We start from the raw sequence: 18,897 nt of genomic DNA on the forward strand, positions 1-18,897 counted from the left end.
TATGGCATAGTTAGGTGGCAAAGTAACGAGCATTGGGTCGGGGAAGTCCCACTCAGAGCAGTCTTGTGTTTACATAAATAGCAAGTGGTTAAAGAAATGATCAAGAATGGTGGGGCATCGGGGCTTTCCACCGCCCGTGTACTTACAAATGCAATGAGATGAAGGAAAAGGCACTCAAAGTGGAAGCAGAGTCGGCCATTTTCCCCAGCAACCATTGGAGATCAGATCAAGACACCTGTATGATAGCAGAAATCAACATGGTGGACTCTTTATTATGATGGGTCACACATTGTTTTCAACTCAAATGAAACCCACTGTAGTTTTCCTTACTCTAAAAGAAACTTTGCACCCACTAAGCCATTCAACACAGCCTCACCGCATTTAAGACTTACAGTACAACTTCAGCTGTCCCAACTTCTCCAGCTTCTGAAATTTGAAGGAATAATGTTTGTTCTAAGATTTAATTAAGCTATCATTCTAATAATGCCAATCAGAGAATTCAAACCTGGTGAAAGTAGATTGAACTTCAACAGCTTCCCAGCATCAGGGGTCCTAATGGCTTGGGTCCCTACCAATTGTGTTCTGTCTGATTTTTACTTTTTTTTGAAAAAAATAGAAAATTCTTCAAGAAAAAAACGAAAGAATTCACAAGCATACAAAAAAGAGAAGCCCACAGGGAGCCAACTACAAGGAGCTCCAATCAAGTAATATGAGATCTAGTGAATAGTTACAAAAAGGCCCATACACACTGATGTCCATACACACTGATGTCCACGCCAGCAGATATTATCTTCTTTGGGCTTTTCCTTAAAGGGCTTCCCCTCAAGATTTTAAAACGCTTCTACTAGAGAGAAGTTTTCACACCTTTATAAGAAATGTTTCGTTTCCCTCTCCAACCTAAGTGGGATCTCACAGAAACAGTCTTTTCTCACACAAACGCGGAGGGTAGAAATTGAAACAGTCTTTTGTCACACAAAGGTCGATGGTGGAGAAGCTCCTCAATCTACTTCATGCATCTTTGAGAGCTCGCAAAGCTATTAGGCAAACATCTTAAAGAAACCAACACCAAACAGCCCGAGGAAAGTCACAACTCTAGAGGATGTAATCAAGGTCCTAAACTGTGTTCTTTCTCATAGTAATCACCATAGTAACCATGGCAAAGTGGCAGAGTGTTTGGATTCAATTTGGTCGTGTACCCCAGTATCCAAAGACAAGTAGCAATCAGGTGAGATGATACAAGATGAACATCAGATATGAGATACTTGAACACTTCACGTTGCAAAATGGGTACCTTTTATTCAGATGTAATATCACTATGTTCAGATAAGAGATACTTTACATCAAACAAGCACGCACGAAAGCCTGTGTAAATCCTCAAGGGCCAAAGCAATCTCCTTCCCCCGTTTTGCAGCCTGTTGGAAGTCCTCAACAAATCATCATTCAAATCCTCGAACAAATAGAACCTTCTCGAAAGTTGGGCGCTTGCGCGTAAATGAACCCTACTCAGAAGGAAGGAGATACTACTACAATCTAAACACTATTAACAACAAAACTAAATTAATGAAATATTAAACAAGAATACAAACTCTTTCTTCTCATGTTACAGGGTTTCGTGATACTTCACTGATATCTCCATAACAAAAGCTAAACCATCAATATTCAAAGACAATGGGAAACGGAAAACAAATGCATGAAAGTCAGAAGATTGAAACAAACTAATCCAAGATGCAACTGTACTTCCTGCTCAAAGAGAAGGAACCAGAACATATAATCTTAGGTGGAGATGCTGATCCAAGTAAAGATTCCTATTTGATGCAATGTTAGGAACCTCGACTCTCCACAATTGCTTTTGGTTTCCCCAAAAGGCCTCGTACCAATGGAGATAATGTTTCTCACTTATAAACCCATGATCAACACCTTAATTAGCCGAGGTAGAATACTATAATAACGAATAAGACTCAAATTCCTAATAATAATCACTTGCATACTATACAATGATCCAACACTAATGCCTATTCCCTATTACACAACCAAAGTAGTCAAAATTATTATTCATTCACAGGTACAGCCACTAATTCTCTAAGCAAATCAAGCATTATGCGGGAATCAAAACCAATGAAAACATGTGAAGAAAGACATAGATGAGAGCCCAAATGTTCCATTTTATAATAAATTATGTACATGTGAGCTAAGGAAAATCAGTAGTTCAGAAAAACAATCAACCTACTATGAAAATTTCTCTGCTGGAGCAAGGTTCCCTATCTGTTCTACAACATTATTTACACTCCTCGTGTTCCACCAAAAATTTCCTTGATCGCTCGGTCTGTTTTCTTCGATTATGACATCAGAATCTTTTCTGGCTGATTGAACTTCTTGTGGGTCAGATGAACCAGGATTCTCCGTCAAGAATTGCTGCCAGAAAACATCATTGACACCAGTTGGTACTGGAGCTTTGACTCCAGCAGCCTGATCTTTCGAGGCTACAGATTCAGGAGCAACGGTTGCCATGGGCTCCAAATTCATGTCAATTCCTGGTGATTTACACCGAAGCTCCTCACTAACTTGCCTGCAAGTTACAGCAGGGCTACTGGCATGACTTACAGATCCACCCAACTCCAGGTTTGAGCTGGAATCAAGTGGACTAATTGTTTGACCATAACTATGAATAATGCCTTCCCAAAAGGTTAGGGATGTCTCAACAAGTTCAAACTGTTCTTCTTTCAAAATTGGATCAAAACTACAATCCATATTTTCTCTACTGATGGTTTGAGTTGTCCCCATCTGATTATCCTCAAGGTTATCTTCACTATTGTTGTAAGAAACTCTAGGCAATCTCCTCTTTCTATCAGAAGTTTCCAATTGTGGCAGAAGATCCAAGCGAAGTCCTGGTTTATGCAAAAAACGAGCTATCAGACTGATAAATAATTGCATGCCTTGTTGAACACATTGAAAGCGATCTTTCAAATTCTGCATTTGCAACACAACTCCTTGATACTCTTGTTCGTGTTTCCGCAACTCGAGAAGAAGCTGCTCTTTATCCCGTTTCAGCATCTCGATGTTATCCTCGAAACTCTTTCTCTCAACTTCAGTTAGCGGAGGCGATACTCCTTGCCCATGGGAGTTCTGTAAAGAATGACTATGAACTGGTTTCCTCCTGTGGATGTTCTTCATCAGGTGTTGCTCACCTCTAACAAAATCATCATTGGCAAATTCCCATTGATCAGGATCCACCTTCTTGAACCCCTAAAGTAATGAACAAAATGTTCAGAAAACAAAAACAAGGACACAATCACAACAATAAGCAAGTAAATGAAAAACTTATCATCTTACATAAGTATTGAGCTGCCTGATGAAGCTCGAGAAGTTGCTATGCTTAAAGAATTTAGGCAACAAAACTGATGAGAACTCCAGTGGTTTCCAAACAACAAAGCTTTTATCACTTGAACTCCATGAAACAATCGAATTGGTTGAAGGATCATCGACCATATCATATGTTTTGACTAAAAATGGAGGCAACGAAGTCAAGCCGCTTCCCTGAGCTTCATCCATTCTATATCCTAACCTCTCCAATCCCCAAAATAAGAACCCCCAAATTAAGAAACCAAAAGCTGTACATTAACAACTCCCAATCCACCAAATTGCAAACAGAAGATCGCGTATCAAAATCCTTACAAAAATATCAATACAAGTCTCAACAGATTCACCACATCAAACTTCAAGAACAAAAACGATAATCCACCAAAGAACTTCAAACCTCAAAAGCAAAAACCCCCAGTTGGGTCTTCATTTAAATCACAAAAACACCGGTGAATCCCAGAAATTTCCATCGAAGCTTGATTTCCAGGCAAACCCAATTCAGAATTATCGATTTCCCATATGGGATTTTGAAAGAAAATACGAATTTTGCATTGACCCTTCTCCAGTCAACTCGAGTAGAACTTGCTCAACATAGCCTAAAGAAGACAAAAGAACAGAGAGTTGCGGAACGGAATTTAACGGTTTGAACTGAAGTAATAAAATACTTAATGAAATCCAATGAATTCAATTGAAATAACAAAAAAGTGGAAACGAAAGACGATTAAAAAATGCCCTTAGATTCAACAAACAAAAAGAGGAGGGGGGAAAAGAGACGAACGATTAAAAATCCAAACTCTGAGGGCACCTGTACCTCTTTTCCTTCGCTTTGATTGGGAGAAACCTACATGGAAACACCGAAATCTTTGATTGATGCACTGCCTAACACGGGCTTGAAGAAAATTATCAGTCACTAAAATGGCGGAAAAAGATAAAGCGCTGGAACTTGAAGGATAAGGCAACTATTAAAGCATCCAATTATTAAAATGTGCCAAATTGAAGGAGGCGCACGTGGAAGATAATGATTCGCCATATCTCAAAATTACGAACTACTCCCTCTTATTTTCCTTTTTTGGAAAAACAAATTAATTCTCTCTCAATTTATTTTGGGCAAAATATATATTCGATCCTTGTGTGGTAAATGTTTATTTGTTAAATTTCAAATTGTTTTTTTTTTATCTTCTACCCAATTGAATTAAATTTAATATTACAAATTTTTATTCATCAAATAGTTTACCAATATATATATATATCAATTTATATCTTGTAGTTTGAAAAAAAAAAAACCATATACATTTTTTAAAAAAAGAATTAGAATAATTTCATTATATATTTTCGTCAAAACGATGTGACAACGACTTACCATAAAAACTGAGACTCGAACTAAATGGTTTCAATTCTTCTTCACACGATTTCAAGTCTTAATTTCCACTCAACATTCTATCGAAGTTCTATTACAAAGATAAATTAAAAAGTTCCGTCATTTCTCCTTTAAAAACATAATTGAAGTTATTCAAATTGAAGTGGTGTATCATTTCGTGTATAGGTGTAATCTAGACCATAAATATAAAACATCACGATCCAACATAAAAACATGTTTGAACACAATCAAGTCTTTTAGCTCGTTACAACTATTCGAGTCAAAGTAGTTATGCGATGAAGTTATGTATCCTTTCTTGTATGTGTGTGATCTAGATAAAAAAAAAACGAAACAATATGATTTGATGGCTGAGCATATGCTATTTTATATATGGTGCATTATTTTACATATGAATACGGCCCCTATAGTTGAGAAGATATTTTTGGTTGCCACATTATGCTATATAAGTGTAGGCATATAAAAAATGCTAAATATATGATTATGTAAAAGAAAAGGACAAACCACTGACCCAAAACGACACCGCTTCATTTTCATATGTGCTCACTAAATTATTTATGGGTTTTTATATTTGAATTCCAAATTAAGCAATAGATTTTGTTATTAAGATTTATAATCATTTTGGGACTAAAATCATGTTGAATTATCTTGAATTTTAAACCGATTAATTTAGATGAAAATCATATTTTAAAATAATCTTATTATTAGTGAACAATTATTATTACATTTCAAAATATCCATAGATTTAAGGAAATAATATCTGTATCCTTAATTATTTTTTATAATTGTTTTTTTTTTTTAAAGAAAATAAAAAACAGAGAGAGAGAGAGAGAGAGAGAGAGAGAGAGAGAGAGAAATAGAAGAAATAAAGTGCATGACAACTAAAAATGTCCCCCCGCACTCGGCGTCTCATCAATAGCCGGACTCCATTCCTCAATTTTCATTATAATTTAATATCGTCTACACGTCCGCGGCGCACGTGTGGGCTGTTCACCACCACTACCGTTAACTGCGGAATTAAATTAAACCATTCTCTTGTTATGTTTAAAAAACAATTTTTTTAAAGGAAATATTCAGTTCTCTTACCCTTTCAATTCCATCGCTTTTTAACTCTAAATTTAAATAATTATTGTAATTAATATCTTCCCCTTCAATAAATTACATAAAATTCAACTTACAAAGCATTTAAAATCGTATCAAAATAATGTCTAAACTTAATCACAAAATATAAATAAATGTAAAATAAAATAAACAATATTTCACTCTCATATCCATCTAGAGTCAATAAGCTAGCAGCTACAGAATTATTTAAAAAATAATAATAAAAAAAAAAAATACGACACCAAAAGTTCTACATCAACTATAAGCTATGGTATAAGATTACCAAAAGACCCTCAAACTCGAGCTACAAATTGAAACCTGACCCATAAATGGGCCTCAGCCCAATCCTATAAATTGAAAGTGTATTTGGTCATATATTGAATTATTAAATTTATATGTACCATTTAGCAATATTTGAGAGTGAGAATTTGCCTCGGTTAATCTTTTTTGGTTATTTTTTCACTACGTTAATTTTGTGAATTACATTTTTGTGTTCATAGTGGGTAAATGATTTCTTATAAACAAAATTGGACAATTTTTTATGAAAATTACACGTCTAATCAATCCAATACCTTAAGAATGGTAGTTACTATAAAATAAGAGCGTTAGATCATATTCGTACCTGTAAGCTAGACTGAATTATTTAGTGCGTTAAATCAAGACCAAATAGAAAATAATTTTGGTCCATAACACAAGATGAAATGCAGATGCAACAGAGTCGCATTTTGTGATAAACTTTTGAGGCTAAAACTAGAAATGTTCTTTTTATCGGTAGGGTTGGGACCTTGCGTATACCCACCTCTAATGGGGAGGAGACCATTTAAATTGGGTTTGGGGGAGGGAGTGAGAAATATTTTATTTTTCTATAAATGAAGCCACGGATTATATTCCTTGTATTTACGGGTGTTTAACACATATTAAATATATATATATTTATATATTAAAAATATAATCAGTTATTTGTGAACTAATTATAATATTTAAAATAAAGATGGTTTAACATTAAAATTTAAATTTTTAGAAATTAAACAATTTTGTTAATAAAAATTTTGTGAAAAAATAAAAAGTTAATAATTATATTTTTTTAAAAGAATAATAAACGGGTAAAATTACCTACTAGAAACTGGTTCCCCACAAAAATAAAATGGAAAATTTCACGAGATGCCCTCCCCATCCCGCCCCTTTGGACATCTCTAGCTGAAACTTGATCGATTTCCATGTTATTTATGATTGTTTATTACTTACACAAGTTTTGTAATTGGATTTTACATACGGGAATCAAACTCTCCGAAGATATTTTCATTTTGAATCTAAGTGTTTACATTATCTCGACCTTTACAACATATGGATCTCATCATCATTTATGTATCAAAACAAAAATATCTACACGAAAAAACGTCTATTCAAGACATTAGAAAGTGGTGAAGTATCTTCCCTACAAAACCAGGAGGATGAAAAGACACGAACACTTTTCAAATCGAGGAAAATAAGCTACACCATGTGGGGTCTCTCCCACGCTCTGGATTTCTATTAGGCGGTGATGTAAACCACGGGTGTCATTATCAGTTCTTCCAACGACATCAATGACTGGATGGATGCCACGTGGGCTTGAGGGTAAAATCTTAAATAAGCCAAATTTCAATTAGGAGTGTAGCCAGCAAGGAAATGGTGCCTACACCCGGGACCACAGTAAGCTCTGGGAGACCGGGACACGTGGCTGGACTGTGATCCTTCAGGCTCATTTGTGATTCGTCGAGAAAAAGACGTTGGTTAGGGCGTGATTCTCACGTGGAGTGCTACCCGGAGGGCATGAGACTAATTCCATAAATAAATAAAAAATCGTAAACACGTGTCTACTCCGTGATTATGGGATGGGAGGAAACAAAAGAACAAAAGGACACATTCGTAATTTCGCAGTACTAAAATACGCATACACCCAACGTCTCTCTCTATTTTTATTTTATTTGTTTTATTCATAATTATATATTTAAAAAAAAAAGAAAAAAAGGAAAAAGAAAAATCCCCCAAATCACCGGCTGACTGGCTCTTATAATAACAACACATTTTCTCACAAATTTTCTCGAGAGAGAAACTTTCATCCACTTCGCACCGTTTTACAGTGATTTTGTTGTTGTTGTTGTTGTTCTTCTTCTCCGGCCACCGATCTTCACAATTTCCGCTCTGAATACGAAATCTCCGATTCAGAGCTTGTTTAGTATGACATCGGGGACGAGAATGCCCACTTGGAAGGAGAGGGAGAACAACAAGCGCCGTGAGAGGCGCCGACGTGCCATCGCCGCTAAGATCTTTCTCGGCCTGCGAATGTACGGAAACTATAAGCTTCCTAAGCACTGCGATAATAATGAGGTCCTCAAAGCCCTCTGTGTTGAAGCTGGGTGGACTGTAGAGGAAGACGGCACTACCTATCGGAAGGTATCTTACTCACTCTCCCCACTTTCTCGCGATCGCTCTCTTTTATTCCGAATGTGACTTTATTTCTTGCACTGTTTCTCTCCTCTTTTCAATTGCTAGTTGAAATTAGGTTGGTTGGATTGATTGATTGATGTTATGTTCTTGTTTCTGTAATTGCTTTGAGTATGGATCAGAATTTGCGAAAATGATGCTAATATGATCTGCCGTTGCTGGGACGTTGTACCTCTCTCTGTGATTTTATGACATTGTCTGTTTTAGACCTAAGCACGCATAATTTTGTACAGACAAATTTGGTCACAATGGAAATGTTGTCTTCATTATGGAAGTGGGGTTGGGCATAGTAAGTTGTTTCGATTTGGGGAATTTTAGAATCACGGACCTGTTAAGAGAGTCCGACGGTCAGCTCTCAACCTTAATTCTGTTGACTGCTTTACTTTTTTATTGGAGCCCACTATAAGATTCGTTCGGGTTCAGTCCTTGGTGGAAGACGACGAGGATTTCTCTGAGCTTTTCAGACGCCAACACCGAGATGTTTCCAACACAAGGAACTGCTTCTACGAAACCATCAAAATTAACCTCCACTTGTCTCCGAAAGTTTAGCTACTTTTTAGGGATGAGTTTGTTCTTTTTTAAGCCAATTTTATCTCCTTGATTCGAGCTTATACTTTCATTGGTTTCGTTAATTATCCAAACCCATTGCCAAGCTTCTGCAGAAACACACACTTTTTAGGCGCTGGGTTTTGCCCAACTATGTTAAATGGCATCAAATGATTACCCTGGATTTCTCTCCTCAGCAAATGATGTCAAAAGGAGCAAGAAAAGCTTCAGTGTCCAGTTTTCCTCTGCACCCACCAACCCACCCACTAATCTTTTTATCTCCTTTAGTTCAGCATGCTGGTGTACAGTGGATGGATTTCAGTGTCTGCAATTTCTTAGCAGTATCATGGAGCAATGACGGTCCCTTTTCCTTTTGGCTTGCTTGCTTTCGTCTTTTACAAAATCAACTAATGGCCACTCTTACCGAGATTCCCGGGTTTCATTGCTATACTTTTTTTTTTTTTTTTTTTTTTTTTTTCAGTTAATTGAGAGCACAGCTTGATAATGGAGCTGGGCCAGCAAGCTGTGTGAAAATCTACATCCCAGTCAGCTCAATGAATAATTTCAGACCAAGCATTCACGATTCTTCCTTGACTACATGCGTTTTTTAATTAAAAAAAATCAGATCTTTTGGTCCTTTTCGGCAAACAACGTTTCCTTTTTAGCATTATAACACGAGGCTACAGGAACACGCTGGGGGACAACATGTAGTGGGGTATTTTGTTTTCTTTTGGCGTCACTTGTATTCGGTCATCATCATATTCGTCAATGATACTTCTCCAGCATAGGTCGATCTTGTATGATTTGAATCAACTTTCTTAGTCATTGATCAATCTTCTAATCGTTGAAATTGTTTTGCCCGGAGTATATTACCGATTCTTCCTTCTACCGTTCTACTCAAACTTAGGATGCCTTCTTTTTCTGCAATTGTTGTCGATTGTCATTCTTTCACTGATAATTAATTGACACTTCGCAGGGATGCAAGCCTGTGGAACGCGATATCATGGGCGGATCAGCTTCTGCAAGTCCATGTTCATCTTACCAGCCGAGCCCATGTGCATCTTATAACCCAAGTCCTGCGTCTTCTTCCTTCCCAAGCCCTTCCCGTTACGCCATTAAAGGCAATGACAATGCTGCTGATCCCAATTCCCTCATCCCATGGCTGAAGAACCTCTCCTCAGCTTCATCACCAGCCTCCTCCAGGCTGCCTCACCATCTTTATATTACTGGTGGCTCCATAAGTGCACCTGTTACCCCTCCGTCGAGCTCCCCAACTGCTCGAACACCCAGAAAACCAAATGATTGGGACAATCATCCAGCAGTTGCTCCTGCTTGGGCAGCACAGCGCTTCTCATGTTTGCCTGCATCGACCCCTCCGAGCCCTGGGCGTCAGGTGTTGGCTGATTCAGCATGGTTTGATAGTATGCGGATTCCTCAAAGTGGACCATCGTCACCAACCTTCAGCCTTGTGGCTAGGAATCCTTTTGGATTTAAGGAGGCAATGTCTGCTGGAGGTCCTTCATTCGGATTTAAGGAGGCAATGTCAAATCCAATGTCTGCTGGAGGGTCTCGTAATTGGACTCCTACACAGAGCGGGACGTGCTCGCCCACGGTTGCTGCGGGCACCGATCATACTTCAGATGTTCCTATGACGGATGGGACTGCAGCGGAGTTTGCCTTCGGAAGTTGTTCGATTGGGTTGGTGAAGCCTTGGGAAGGAGAGAGAATTCATGAGGAATGCATCTCTGATGATCTCGAACTTACACTTGGGAATTCAAGGACGAGGTAAACTCACTTTATCTCCTCTTAAATGCAATTTTGGCGACTTGCTAAGTGATTATATGTTGTCCAAACGCAGGTGAAAGAAAGTCGGGAGTTCTTAAATTTGGTTCTTTCTTCAAAGGGAAAAATTCAACTGATGTCCGTGTGTATTGGTTGGCAAAGATTTGCCCCTCGGTTGACGGTTAATTCTTTCCTTGATAATCGATTTGTTGTTTTCGTTCCTTCCAAAAAGAAAATTATATTCCACTAATGGATTCCCTGCCTTCGTTGTTGAAAGGGATATTTCATTGCCATATAATATTCAATTTAATTGGATGTCAAAGCTCTCACCTACTGCTCCATTCCTTCCCCTCCAATTACAATGCAGTGAAACATTTCATAACATTACTGAAATACTTCGGAGAAACTAATGAAAATATTGGTGGCAATCGCTCCATAACATCAATGCATATACAATACTTCCAAGAATCAGATCACATTTCAATTTTGTTTTACCTTGCCCCTTTTTCTGTACATACTGTGCATAAGAGACTATAGGTAACGGTATATTGACAGAAACAAAGAATGATGGTGAAAAAGGAGCTATACAGTTCGTGTACCAAACAAGGCAAATGCCTCACCTGAATGAAACTATAGAATTTTTCTCATCAGGTGAATTGAGATGATTAATTTACACTGAGCTTGATCAATTCTCGATCTTCTGGTAAAGATCGGCGAGAGCACGATATAGAGTAGCAGCGGCAGGTGGTCTTGGGAGTGAACCAAGGAGAATGTCGGTGGCACTTATCGACTGATTACCATAGAATCGAGCATTTTCTTGTGTTCGAGTGGTAACAATACTTCCTTTAAGTGAACATCCAACAAATGCACCTGGAAAGTGATACAGAAATGTTATTCAAACACACAACCAGAAGTAAAAATGAGATCTTATAAATTCCAGCAATATGCAAACCAAGATATCGCTTTCCAATCATATTATACCAGAAAAATGGCTTCAAAAACATGTTTAAGTTGAAACAGCAGACCTTTACTAGAACTATATGTATAACAGGAGCCAAAACCACCATCACCAGCTCGTATATCGGCTTCGGCCGTCCTCCCAATTACTCCAACTGCAGCGCTCACGCCAGCCCCAACGGCTAGGTGCATATTTCCGCTGAATGCATTGACAGCCTCACTTGTCCTCAAGACGATTATAAAGTCGGTCAGTTCTCCTCCAATCTGTGTAAAGAGAGGCAATGCCCAAATTATAGTTTAGATGTTCATTGGAGAAGAGACCATGATATCACAAACTGAGAAAAACTTGAACTACTCGTGAGTTGTTAAGAGTAGAAACACAGACCTGAGCTCCCCACCCCATACCAATTGATGAAATTGCAGACGGAGGAGACCACGAGCCATCTTCTCTGCGCGCAACTACGAGACCGGTTCCTACATTGTAAGTAACCACTGCTCCCATTTTGACAGCAGTAATAATTGCTAGACCTTTTGCTCGTCCTAGAATGGCATCTGGAATTAGCTTCTCAGGCTTTAAACAACCCACCTGAGCAACAGCAAGATAACATAACGAACGTTAAGGAAAACTTGAAAAAATATAGAATCCTTATTCAACAAACTTCCTCTAAAATTGTCAGAGAAATGGACGGAGAGAGTATGTAAGATCCCACATCGGTTGGGGGAGCACAAAACATTCTTTATAAAGGTGTGGAAACCTATCCCTAACAGACGAGTTTAAAAACCTTGAGGAGAAGCCCAAAAAGGAAAAGACCAAAGAGAACAATATCTGCTAGCGGAGTGCTTGGACTGTTACAAATGGTACCAGAGCTGGACACCGGGCGATGTGCCAGCGAGGAGGCTAAGCCCCCAAGGGGGATGGACACAAGGCGATGTGCCAACAAGGACGCTAAGAGGCGATGTGCCAGCAAGAACGCTGGGCCCCGAAGGGGGTGGATTGGGGGGTTCCACATCGATTGGAGAAGGGAACGAATGCCAGCAAAGGCACTAGACCTCGAAGGGAGTGGATTGTGAGATCCCACAACGGTTGGGGAGGAGAACGAAACACTCTTTATACGGGGGTGGAAACCTCCCCCTGTCAGACGCATTTTCTAAACCTTGAAGGGAAGCCTCAAAGGAAAAGCCCAAAAAGGACAATATGTGCTAGCGGAGGGCTTGTGAGTATTTCATTCATTAACAAATAATAAAAATCCATTTTTCACTATCAAACCTAATCTTCTGGATAGTTTTGAATTACAAAAATGAGATAATCATACTTCTGAGGAAGAGTCATTTCAAATCATATGCATCAACGACTAATTGAACCAACACTCAAGACTTCAATATTTACCTTATTATAAGCTCGAATGGTGTTTGTAGCTTTATAGATCTCATGTTCCATCGACTGTCCCCAAGGGAAGTTTACCCATGACCTCAATGTACTGAGGTCCGTAAGGTCACGGGTCGGTAACTGTGCAGCATTACTCACTTTATCCATTAAATATGGTTGCACAGATTCAAGCCGAACGTTACATACATCGCATACTCGCTGTGGATCCGCAACACGAAATTTTACAGGCAGCAAGCTCCTCCCTTTAGAGCAATCCCCACAAAATATCCCACCACAAAAGCGGCAGTGATGCCTGGAGCACATGATTGGATGAAACTTCACACCACATAACATACAAGAAGAAGCAGCGCTATCAGACAACCATCTGGGTGGCTCAGCTTCAAGGATTTCTCTTATATTTCCAAAATTTGCTTCAGTGAGCGAATGAGCCAGTTCATTCAAAGCCTGCTCCACCATATGGCTAGATATCCATGACAACCTATACCCATTGTTACTCATGGAAGTCATCGAACCGACCTTTCCTCGTGCTGCAAGCAACATTTCTACTATCACATCCCACATCGTTAACTCTTTTTCTACCTCAAAGAATTGGCTCCACCCTGATTCACCTTCAGGAAAGCAACCGCCATTCAAGTGAAAACCCTTAGCCCACTCTTCATGATCAGTTTCAGACATGGGTGGAACAGAAATTGGTATCCAAACTCCAGTATCTTCCAACATAGGCGAATCATAATAGAAATAATTTGCCCTATTCTTATTAGAACAGTTTTGCATTTCCCCAGTGCTATGGTGTGACTCAGAATCATTTTCCCTAAATTCAACAGTTTTTTCACTTGGAGAAAACTGGGCGCCCGACGGAATGTCAAGCTCTCGAAATGAATTAAGTTTTGGATAGCCCTACACGATATTATAATCATATGAATTGGCCAGAAAACGAACTTTAATATCAGATAATCGACCAGGAACAAAACCAGAACAAAAATATTTGAAGAACAACAGAACAACCACGTAATTGAACCGAAAGATATGCATAGACTTACCAGAGGAGAACCCGGAAAGGAATTGGGATGATCGGAAGCTCTTGAAGCCAAAGTTTCAAAGGCTTGGGAATCGGTCGGAGAACACGGATGATTCTCCTCCATCGAAGAAAATTATGAACCTCGATCCGATAGCCAAGAGCGATCGATCACACCCAGATGAATAAACCCCCTGAAGAATTCGAAAGCACAATGAAATTCTGAAATTGAAGAAATTTGTGGAAGAGACCGACGGATGGGTCTCCGTTGTTTGTTTTACGTCTCCCTCACGCTTACGTTTCTATGCTCTGTACATAAATCCCTAATTTATTCTTATTTGAAAATTTCTGATTCCCTTTTGGATTATATTTCAAAAGAAATATAAAATTAAATTAGTTCTATAAAAAAATAAATTTTTAATTTTTATTATTTATAATGAGACAACAAGATTAAATAGCTAAACTAAAAACTGAAAGTTTATTGTAGCTGTGGGGTTTAGATTCCCACAGCTCTTCCTCCGTTTCCATGGGAAGGAGCTCCGATCTTCCAAACCGGCTCTCCATTGTTCTAGTCTCCTTCCTCTTCTTCTTCTTCTGCGTTTCATGTAATGGTTTATCCGGAGATCGGAAACCGAACTCGGCCAGTTCGGATCGTAGTTTAATGAGCTCACAGAGAAGGAGAGACCAACGGATCTTTAATTGCGGCGAGAAGGTTTCGGCGTTACAGTGTTCCCAGAGCCCCAACTGCCGGTGGTGCCGGAGCGAGGTTATTGACGATACCTGCTTCACCAGAACTGAGGCTTTGAGATTGCCCCAACAGGTTTTTTCCTGTGATTGAAATTCCTCTCTCTATCTAATTTTTATTGTGTTCTGTTGCTTTTCGGCTGTGGGTCATGGGTTTACTTCATATCTTTTGATCTTCATGGCTGCTAGGGTTAGGTCTTTTCTTCAAACCTTAGGACTCTCAAATTTTGAAAGATCAATATAGTGCTGATTGTCTTTAAACTTATGAGTGTATTTTAATCGAATTTGCGGATTGGTTGGGTTTGTAATGTGTTGTATGTACAGCGATTACTTCAAATGCTATGAATCTTTGTTCATGTGTTCATGTTAGTCTCACTTCTAAAGATGCCTTAGTTACTGAATTTCAACGAATACTAAATCCTGCCAAGGGAAACAATACTTCTCTCATTTACTGTAGGAGTAAAAATACTTTTAGGAACCACGAACCTACTTAGTAGTATGATATCGTCCACTTTGAGCGTAAGCTCTTGATTTTCCCAAAAGAGCTCATACCAATGGAGATATTCCTTACTTGTAAACCCATGATCATCCCCTTAATCAGCTAATGTGGGACTCCCTCCCAACAATCCTCAACCATCCTCTCCTCTAACAAAGTATACCATAGAGCCTCCCCTAAGGCCTATGGAGTCCTCGAACCAAGTACACCTTTTTTGACACTTCAGTCACCTTTGGCTACACCTTTGAGGCTAGCAGCTTCTTTGTTTGACGCTGGAGGATTCGATTAGCATGGCTAAATTAAAGGCATGACTCTGATACCATGTTAGGAACTATGACTCCACAATTGTATGATATTGTCCACTTTGAGTATAAGCTCTCCTGGTTTTGCTTTTGGTTTCCCCAACCGACCTTATACCAAACTCTGAAGAGAAGTCTAAAAGGAAAAGTCAAAAGAGGACGATATCTGCTAGCAGTGGACTTGAATTTTTACAAATGGTATCAGAACCAGAACCAGACACCAAATGTGTGCTAGCGAGGACGCTAGGCCCCCAAGAGGGTGGATTGTGAGATCTCACATTCGTTGGAGAGGGGAATAAAGCATTACTTATAAGGGTAAACCTCTCCCTGGACTCGTTTTAAAACTTTGAGGAGAAGTCCAAAGGGTAATGAAGGAGCTATATATATAGAAGCCCTAAGAATTCTATCAAAGATTGACATCTCATCTATGCCTAAATTTTTTCCATTAAAACTTGTAGTGTCACTTGGAAAGTCCCTGTGGAGGGATGAGCGCTGCAACTAAACCTAAATTGCTTGCTAAGCTTGGCCCAAGGAATTGAGGCACCCCGGTGTAGACATGGGTGGGAATATTGTTTCCGTAGCCAACTATATAGCTAATTTTCATTGGATTATCTCCAAGTATTGAATTCTATGAAATTCTTATACTAACTGAAGGATTTTTAGACTTCAGTCTAAAATCTTTATGTCAGTGATTCCAACATTTGTTTGGTTTTGTTTCCGATTAACAAGTTTGAAAGCTTCTTTGGAAAGCAGAAAGGTATTAGATCTCAAAATACAGCATAGAACTTAAAAAACATTGTTTAGAGGTGATTTTGGAGAAGGTTAATATGAGATCCCACATTGATTGGAGAGGGGAACGAGTATCAACGAGGACGTTGGTTCTGAAAGGGGGTGGATTGTGAGATCCCACATTAGTTGGATAGTTGGAGAGAGGAACAAAACATTCTTTATAAGGATGTGGAAACCTCTCCCTAGCATACGCATTTTAAAAACCTCGAGGAGAAGTCCGAAAAGGAAAGCCCAAAGAGAACAATATCTGAGCGGAGGATTTGGGCTTGGGCGGGTGTTCTACATTTTCTGTTTTTTTGAAATAGAAGACAAAGAAATAATTCTTTATACAGCACTTGCATGAGACCGGGAGAAGGTTGGCAAATTTCTCTCTCACGGGTCGAGGGAAAGTTAGACCGGGAGAAGGTCGATAACTTTCTCTCTCACAGGTGAAGGGAAAGTTAGTCTTGCCATTGCTGTTTTATGCTCTGCTCAAGTGAACATTATGAAAGTTGAGTCTATCTTCTGATAGGCCTGCACTAATGTTTACTTCAACTTGCGTATGCATGGTCAATTTCATTTGAAAAAGACCGAAAAATGGAATTGAAATTGCTGTACTCCCATGCCAATATTTCAGGATCTACTGCTTTATTGCCTTCGATTTAGATCCTTGTAGAACATGCTTCGAGACATCGACGATAATCTCCTTAGATTCAGGGACAAGTAATGGGCCAATAATTTGGGCCTCCTCAGGCTAAAAAAAATAGCAATTAATGGAAGAACATCAGGTTTATAATCCTCTAGAAAGCCTTGACTCACTCCATTTAAAGCATAGCCACCCAGCTCAAACCTACCAATTTTTAATTTTTTAAAGACCCTTTGTTCTTTTGACTCAGGTTCTTGACTTTCATTGCCTTATAATTAATACATCTTTGACTTGTTACGTGGAATTGTCAACCAAAGAATTGTAGTTCGAGTTCATACACATTTCTTTCAATATTTAATACGTTTTTATTAAATTTATATACTTTTTGTCAGTTGAACTGGGCTCAATTTTCATAAGGACGAATTTGTAAACTTGTATCATATAATTTACTTATTATGTTTTTTTTTTATTAACCCCTGATTTATTTTGTTAAGGCCTAAACCATGAGGGAAAGTGATATAAAATGTGCTCATCTTTCATAGACAAATGTGTTTTTCCTTTTAATACTATCTCAAAGATCAATAGTTTGATCTCTTATCTCTAGAGATATCTATGAGGTTGTCCCGTCTTCTATTTCAATCTCAAAGATCAATAGTTTGATCTCTCATTTCTAGAGATATCTATGGGGTTGTTTCGTCTCTTGTTTCAATCTCAAAGATCAATAGTTCGATCTCTTGTCTCTAAAGATGTCTACGGGGTTGTCCTATCTCTTATTTTAATCATCATCTCGTGAACCTTATATCTCTTTTTTTTTTTTTTTTTTTTTGCGGGACTTAAGTTCCATGCGGGAAATTTTTCTCCATTTTTTATTACCCAACCAATTGTGTATTTACACATCTTAGTATATATAAAAACCATTGACATATTAATTAATATGGACACAACCATGGTTTGAGAATTATATATTTAAAATTTAGAAATTAAATAGGGAGATATGACTTTCAAAAAGAAATAAATATGGAGACGTTGCATGTTCAAGACCGTATGGTGTCAAATTTCCACGGGCCGGCAACGGAATGTAGTCGGTAGATTAGATTAATGGTTCAAATCCAAAAAAGTCAAATATTTACCTCTTAAAAGTCAGAACACCCAAAAAAAAGTCAAACATGTACTTTGTATAATTTTTCTTGTACTTTGAAGTGCACTTAGCAAATAATATTTTCTATATATATATATATTAAAGTTGAGGAGAAAGCATCGTGTGGGTCAAGGGTATTCATATGACTCGATAATTGAATCAACTAGACTATACAACTCAAACCACAATTGTTGAATTTCTTTCGATTTCTTTCGATTACAACTATACTTTACTTTAAATAATTATAAAAGTTAAGACCCGATGATTTGTGAGTGTTTAATATTTAAATTTATATTTATTAGTTTTACAACTTTTCTAAAGCGTGCACATTTCTTCTCCATTTAGTCAAAATGTTCAACTAGGAAAAAAATTGGTCATTATTTTAATTACTTTTCAAAAAAGAAAAAAAAAAGTTTGATGATATTTTGTACGATGAAAAGTATTAAATTAATTTCCAAGAAAAAAAAAAGTTGTTAGGACTTAAATGAAAGAGAAAAAAATTAAAATAAAAATCTAATTCGTCAATTTTTACCCTAAGTTTTTTCTATAATATTATATATATTTTAAAATTTTAATTTCATATAAAAATTTGGGTTGGATTTACTCTTATATTTTTATATTGGATTTAATGAAAATATTTTTTTTTTATGGTAATTTGAGTTTGTATTTGTTTCTTTCTTTTTTTTTTTTTTTTCAACAAATACAATTTGTTTTTAATAAGCCTCTAAATTCTCAACTTTATATTTAACCTCATTATTGGCATTTTAAAATTAACAGATTTGCTTTTCATATAATTGAATTT

At 37.7% G+C, this 18,897-nt stretch overlaps 3 protein-coding genes and 1 long non-coding RNA gene across 8 annotated transcripts; 1 reads left to right on the forward strand and 3 right to left on the reverse strand.

Moving 5' to 3' along the window:
- Window positions 1–10: 10 nt before the first annotated feature.
- LOC147786381 (uncharacterized) lies at window positions 11–734 on the reverse strand. The gene is made up of 3 exons (XR_015414718.1): window positions 506–734; window positions 377–426; window positions 11–235 (listed from the first exon to the last, which is right to left on the reverse strand). It is a non-coding gene; the product is annotated as an uncharacterized LOC147786381 (long non-coding RNA).
- A 553-nt stretch (window positions 735–1,287) lies between these two features.
- On the reverse strand, window positions 1,288–4,325 carry LOC111782685 (heat stress transcription factor A-4c). Of its 4 annotated transcripts, none has more exons than XM_087120703.1 (4): window positions 4,169–4,325; window positions 3,331–3,953; window positions 2,228–3,243; window positions 1,288–1,412 (listed from the first exon to the last, which is right to left on the reverse strand). In XM_087120703.1, coding segments are annotated over exons 2-4 (1,236 nt in total). In that variant the 5' UTR covers window positions 3,550–3,953; window positions 4,169–4,325; the 3' UTR covers window positions 1,288–1,411. The 4 variants fall into 4 exon arrangements, with proteins under 4 accessions (XP_086976829.1, XP_023519250.2, XP_086976828.1 ...); XM_023663482.2 differs by lacking the exon at window positions 1,288–1,412 and adding an exon at window positions 1,516–1,537; XM_087120702.1 differs by lacking the exon at window positions 1,288–1,412 and adding an exon at window positions 1,516–1,537 and having other exon boundaries at window positions 4,163–4,302.
- A 3,506-nt stretch (window positions 4,326–7,831) lies between these two features.
- LOC111782687 (BES1/BZR1 homolog protein 4) lies at window positions 7,832–10,974 on the forward strand. 2 transcript variants are annotated; one of them, XM_023663485.2, is made up of 3 exons: window positions 7,836–8,266; window positions 9,840–10,648; window positions 10,722–10,974. In XM_023663485.2, the coding sequence occupies exons 1-3, from the start codon at window positions 8,051–8,053 to the stop codon at window positions 10,723–10,725; spliced, it is 1,029 nt and encodes a 342-aa protein (XP_023519253.1). In that variant the 5' UTR covers window positions 7,836–8,050; the 3' UTR covers window positions 10,726–10,974. The 2 variants fall into 2 exon arrangements, with proteins under 2 accessions (XP_023519254.1, XP_023519253.1); XM_023663486.2 differs by lacking the exon at window positions 10,722–10,974 and having other exon boundaries at window positions 7,832–8,266; window positions 9,840–10,652.
- Window positions 10,975–11,052: 78 nt separating this feature from the next.
- LOC111782683 (uncharacterized) lies at window positions 11,053–14,342 on the reverse strand. The gene is made up of 5 exons (XM_023663481.2): window positions 14,030–14,342; window positions 12,990–13,886; window positions 11,988–12,188; window positions 11,671–11,866; window positions 11,053–11,515 (listed from the first exon to the last, which is right to left on the reverse strand). The coding sequence occupies exons 1-5, from the start codon at window positions 14,129–14,131 to the stop codon at window positions 11,331–11,333; spliced, it is 1,581 nt and encodes a 526-aa protein (XP_023519249.2). The 5' UTR covers window positions 14,132–14,342; the 3' UTR covers window positions 11,053–11,330.
- Window positions 14,343–18,897: the final 4,555 nt, after the last annotated feature.

Source organism: Cucurbita pepo, chromosome 20 (assembly GCF_057944985.1).
Source record: "Cucurbita pepo subsp. pepo isolate OVF chromosome 20, ASM5794498v1, whole genome shotgun sequence".
Lineage (NCBI taxonomy): Eukaryota > Viridiplantae > Streptophyta > Magnoliopsida > Cucurbitales > Cucurbitaceae > Cucurbita > Cucurbita pepo.

Bases quoted from the DNA above. Each gene is read 5' to 3' on its own strand.
- LOC111782685 (XM_023663482.2), bottom strand. From the start codon at position 3,549: ATGGATGAAGCTCAGGGAAGCGGCTTGACTTCGTTGCCTCCATTTTTA. The intron at 3,244-3,330 runs GTAAGATGATAA...TCATTACTTTAG, and splicing joins TCAGGCAGCTCAATACTTAT to GGGTTCAAGAAGGTGGATCC.
- LOC111782687 (XM_023663486.2), top strand. From the start codon at position 8,051: ATGACATCGGGGACGAGAATGCCCACTTGGAAGGAGAGGGAGAACAAC. The intron at 8,267-9,839 runs GTATCTTACTCA...GACACTTCGCAG, and splicing joins ACGGCACTACCTATCGGAAG to GGATGCAAGCCTGTGGAACG.
- LOC111782683 (XM_023663481.2), bottom strand. From the start codon at position 14,131: ATGGAGGAGAATCATCCGTGTTCTCCGACCGATTCCCAAGCCTTTGAA. The intron at 11,867-11,987 runs GTCTGTGTTTCT...CTCTTTACACAG, and splicing joins GTATGGGGTGGGGAGCTCAG to ATTGGAGGAGAACTGACCGA. The intron at 11,516-11,670 runs GTCTGCTGTTTC...ATCACTTTCCAG, and splicing joins TACATATAGTTCTAGTAAAG to GTGCATTTGTTGGATGTTCA.